This window comes from Amphimedon queenslandica, unplaced genomic scaffold, assembly GCF_000090795.2.
Source record: "Amphimedon queenslandica unplaced genomic scaffold, v1.1 AMPQUscaffold_13435, whole genome shotgun sequence".
NCBI lineage: Eukaryota > Metazoa > Porifera > Demospongiae > Haplosclerida > Niphatidae > Amphimedon > Amphimedon queenslandica.
In genome coordinates this window covers 134,539-139,432 of record NW_003546329.1, presented here as the reverse complement: position 1 = coordinate 139,432, position 4,894 = coordinate 134,539, and the positions used below count along the sequence as shown (strand labels likewise).

Here is a 4,894-nt window from a genome sequence, read left to right as displayed (position 1 = left end):
TAGGATTGTTGGACAGGTTGTTGTATAATACATTGTACATGTAGTTCAAAACATGTTTTGCATATCATAGAATGGAGGGTAGGGGGAGAAGGGAAGTTTAATTTAATCTATTCCTCTGCACACATCATTCTTATGAATCCTGGCATGCAATGTATGCACTGAGGAAGAGCTTCATTGTTTGTATATCAATTGATGACCTTCAACCATTTGAACTTGTGTCATTGTTTAATCATTGTTGATGTTCATTAAACTCATGACTGCCAATATACAGGGCAGTGACGTAGATTGATTAGTGATTCATTTACGTTGTGTGCATATGATCGCATTCTATTTTGACACTGGAGGGTACATTGTAATGTATCATGTTGGTATAGTGTGGGTTGGATTACTAGCAGAGGCATCATTTCCTATAGCCTTTGGTATGAGGTAATGCGTCACTCTCTTTATTTCGCCTCCAGTGAACCTTGTCACTTTGTCCTTTGCCTTCTTTCCTTTACCAATCAATCCTCCCCTCTTTCTTTTATTAATAACATTATTATTATTATTATTGTTATTGTTATTATTGTTATTATTATTATCTCTTTCTTTACAGAAGACAGTGGTGGGGATGAACGGTTAGCTATTGTGAGGGAGCTCTTTCGTACTGAGGACGCTTACCTTGAACATCTCAAGAATATATTTGACATCTACATAGACCCAATGAGGTATACAATGTACATGTACATGTATGTACGATGCATTGAATCATTATCATGTCCATTTATGTACATTTATTAGTACATTGTGTATGCGTGTGAACTGTGAAATTGTTTATATTGTTTGTATACCTATTCATTGTATTGATTCTTTTGGGGTCACTACTGACTGGAATTCTTTGACTTTGTATGCAAGACAGATATGATAGACTTCCAGCAATGCACTGTTCTCATTCATGGTCTATGATTATCCTAATAGTGCCGTGAATGTTCCATTATGGTGTGAGAGAATACTGGCTCTGATCACAACATGTTAATAATATTCATTGGAGCATGACATTCTAATCGTGTCCATGGGCTTTCTCTAATGTCTTTTGATGATACTCTTAATGAAATATCTTTAGAGTTGTTTACTCTCTTGCTAGCATCTTGCACCTTTGACTTATTCTCTCTCTTTCCTCCTCCTCCTCTCCCTCTCTCTCCCCCTCTCTCTCTCTTTCTCAATTCTCTTGAAGCAGACATTGGGGCGTCTCACAATCTGATATGAACACTCTGTTTGTTCCTTTGAGCCGATTGTGTGATCTACTGATGAACTTCTTCTCTGAGGCAAGTGTCAATGTAGTCCATCATCCTGTGTGACTTCATTATTATTTCTCTCACACAAACACACACACACAAACAAACAGTTGGAGTTGGCAGTAAAGTCATGGAACACTAACACTACACTCATTGGTGGCCTCTTCACACAGTATCCATCATACTGGGAGATGTACATTGAATATGCACAGAGCTACACTCTAGCAATGAAGTGAGTCAACTGAAACCAATAGCAATCATCCTATTACATGTACATTGTATATGCATACATTTATAAACACAACAGTATTATGATGTATTACTGTAGCATGATATGGTGTACTGTACATGTATTTATGTTTTATTGCATGCTATGGTGTTCTTGTCTGTAGTTTGTTGAAGCAGATGAAGAAAGACGAGTCATTTAGCAAGTTCTTGGACATCAAGAGAGGAGCAGCAATGCACACACTGGAATCACTAATGCTCTTACCAGTGAGAGAGGGAGGGGGAGGGAGGGAGGGAGAGAGAGAGAGATAAGCTCATTTATTGATCCTTTGATGCACTCAATGCATTAAGTCTAACAATGTCTTGTTTTTTGTACATTAGGTTCAGAGAGTGTCGGATTACAAGAGATATTTGACTCAATTGCTAGCATTGACACATCGTAATCATCCAGACTATCAAAATATAAGAGTCACTGTCGCCAGAACTGAAGAAGTAGGGACCATAACAGAGAGAGAGAGGGGAGAGAAGGATAAGGATAATGTGCATGTACATTTATGTATTTGTGAAGTACTTGTGTAGATGTACGTGTCACATGTTTGCTGTTTTGAAATGACTTTTTGTTTACATTAGATCATACAAGCGAGGGCTGATGAGTTACTTTACCTGCAAAACGAATCAAAACTGGAACAAGTCCAACTCCACTTTCCAAATGATGAGCTGTTCCTCTTTGAAAAACTTGACATGATGGACGTAAGCAAAAACATACTGTACATGTAACTCATGATACTTCTGAACGATACATGTATAAGTATACATGTACATGTAATGTATACATATCGACACATTCACGGTACATGTAGTAATTTGTACATGTATACATGTATCCTATTCACTAATTCATTATTGTAATGGATGTTTTGACTGTGGTCTTATTATATACATCTCATTGTTTAAAGACAACTGCTCATTTTCTAATTTCGTTCGTTACGTGCAATTATGGCCTATATCCATGTATGTATTGTGGTACATGTAAACATGTTGTTACTCTATAATTCCTTATCTTACCCAGCGGCTGTGTTTGCAAGTGCCATGAGATTATTGTGCCAATTTCGTTTATAGCTCAGAGCTATGGCTGATTCTGTTTGCATGCAACCACTCAACAATAGGTGACATGTACATGTATATGTGTACATGCATGTACATGTACATTATAGCATTGAGTCCTTGAAGCTTTGTACGTGTTAGGAATTATATTAATAGTATTGCAGTGTATGTTCTTCTTAATAGTTTTAATGCCTTCTAAAAGGTGAATTCCATTCTGTTGTTGTTGATGGTGTATCCTCATTTAAAGACATTGCTGGCCTCCCGTAAAGATTTTAGGGTCGCATAATGATACCATATCTCAGTCATTGTATTCAATTAAGTGTCTAATTGGGTATAGAATCTTTGCTAATTGTTGACTCACCGAGTTTCATGTGAGAGTTCTGTATCTGATAATGATTTGTTTATGCCAAAGCATTCATGTACACATAGTAGTAGTCAGCATCCTTTTACTAACATCAATTAAAGTAGTACAATTACTCTCACAAGCAAATTTTTAAATGGCATGCATGTTCATGTACATGTACCATACAATCCTTTAGAGTAAGACTACATGTCCTGTTACTGTATGTGTTACAATGCACTGTAAATACTCTTTGAATAATTACTGCATTTCTTTATGTGTATATGCATACCATGATATCCATGGGTCTAGACTTGCATATCTTCTTTGTATTGGATGTGCACAGCACACACACATTTACTGACATACCATAGATATTTGTATTGATCTCTTCTCTTCATTTATTGTTTGCCTCTTAATGATGGCTTGAGATTGTTAATGTCTGTATCACAATGATACTGATACTGATATTGTGTATATGATCCTTTGTGTACTTGTGTATAGGCATCAACTCCAAAGAGATCAAGAAGTTTGAGTCATGCACAGCCACCAGTTAGCAAGTCCTCTTCGGCACTAACTCCTACCAGACAAAAATCAAAGTATATTTTTAATGCTTTCTCTCTCCCCTCTCCCCCCCCCTCTCTCTCTCTCTTTTGCTTTATTCTCCTCAAGAGTATATACTTTAATGTGTTTATACATTCTCTCTCTCTCTCTCTCTCTCTCTCTCTCTCTCTTTCCCATTCTTTATAGTTCACATCTTCCTGAACACACTGATAATCACCCAGTCTCCTCAATACCCTCGTACAGGAAAGCTCAGAGACTCTACATTCTAGAAGGACCAGTCAAACTCCTTGGAGTGAGTTGCAGTCACATAATTTATTTATTGTCAATTTTTATTTATTTTATCATTGTTACAGTTTAATAAGCACCAGCAACAAGATCGTTATTTGTTCCTCTTCAGTGATTTACTTATCATTGCAAAGCCTGGAAAATCATCAAGGTATAGACTTTAGAATTATGTTAAGTTTGAGCTTCAAGCCACTGTACATGTACTTGTCCTTACGTTATCTTTTAACAGCAATGGCTTCAAATGTAGAAATTTTGAGCTTATTTTGATCACAGATTTTTCAGAAGCAGCTACATTGTACATGTACACATATACATACATTATATGTACATTGTACGTATAAAGCTATTGATTGATTCATTGCAGGACTCAGCATCAGAGAGTATTTAAACTCAAGAACCGGCTCCGTCTGTCTGAGGTCTGGGTATCAGAGTCTGTACATGATGCATCGTCGCAGCATGAGTCAGCATTCACCATCGGCTGGCCCATCGTTAATTACATTGCTCTCTTCAGGTAAAATTATTATTATTAATTTAATTTTATTTTTATCTTGATAATGTGATATGATTGTATTTTTCTTTATAGTGATCCTCAATTGAAGGAGTTGTGGTATACTTCACTTTTGAAGTGAGTTTAAGTTACTTTGTTCTGAGTAAACTGTATCCTCCCTTCCTGTCTTCCCCCCCCCTCTCTCACCCTCCTCTCTCTCCCTCTCCATATTTTCTTTCCTCTTTCCTTCATTATAGGCAAGTTAACCAGCAGAGGCAGTTGTCTGTTTCTGACTCTGTCTCCATTAGGATACTAAACATGATCAGGTCTAGCAGTCAACAGCTTAGTGTTAGCGTAAGTTTTATGCTCACCGACATGTTTACCATTACTATAAAAGTACCAGTCACCATATGGCACTACTATACACTATAAAAGCATTTTTATTTACCATATGGGGCTCTATACACTGTAAAGTGTTGTTGTTTGCGTACTACATACATTTACTATAAAGAATTGTCTGCCATATCACCATATGGTACTATACATGTACACTATAATGTTACAACTCTCTCTCTCTCTCTCTCTCTCTCTCTCTCTCTCTCTCTCTCTCTCTCTCTC

At 36.9% G+C, this 4,894-nt stretch overlaps 1 protein-coding gene across 3 annotated transcripts in view; it reads left to right on the top strand.

Annotated features, from left to right (window-relative positions):
- The window catches only part of LOC109581527 (uncharacterized), an 11,453-nt gene extending 6,727 nt beyond the window's left edge, over positions 1-4,726 (top strand). The window contains exons 3-14 of one of the 3 annotated variants that reach the window (XM_019995711.1): positions 596-704; positions 1,211-1,301; positions 1,382-1,503; positions 1,664-1,763; positions 1,878-1,988; positions 2,127-2,246; positions 3,445-3,539; positions 3,691-3,796; positions 3,858-3,940; positions 4,154-4,300; positions 4,373-4,414; positions 4,534-4,726. In XM_019995711.1, the coding sequence (XP_019851270.1) occupies positions 596-704; positions 1,211-1,301; positions 1,382-1,503; positions 1,664-1,763; positions 1,878-1,988; positions 2,127-2,246; positions 3,445-3,539; positions 3,691-3,796; positions 3,858-3,940; positions 4,154-4,300; positions 4,373-4,414; positions 4,534-4,708 (1,301 nt within the window). In that variant the 3' untranslated portion in view covers positions 4,709-4,726. Of the gene's footprint in view, positions 1-592; positions 705-1,210; positions 1,302-1,381; positions 1,504-1,663; positions 1,764-1,877; positions 1,989-2,126; positions 2,247-3,444; positions 3,540-3,690; positions 3,797-3,857; positions 3,941-4,153; positions 4,301-4,372; positions 4,415-4,533 lie in introns of all 3 variants that reach the window. The other 2 variants (XM_019995709.1, XM_019995710.1) reach the window with 2 other exon arrangements.
- Positions 4,727-4,894: the final 168 nt, after the last annotated feature.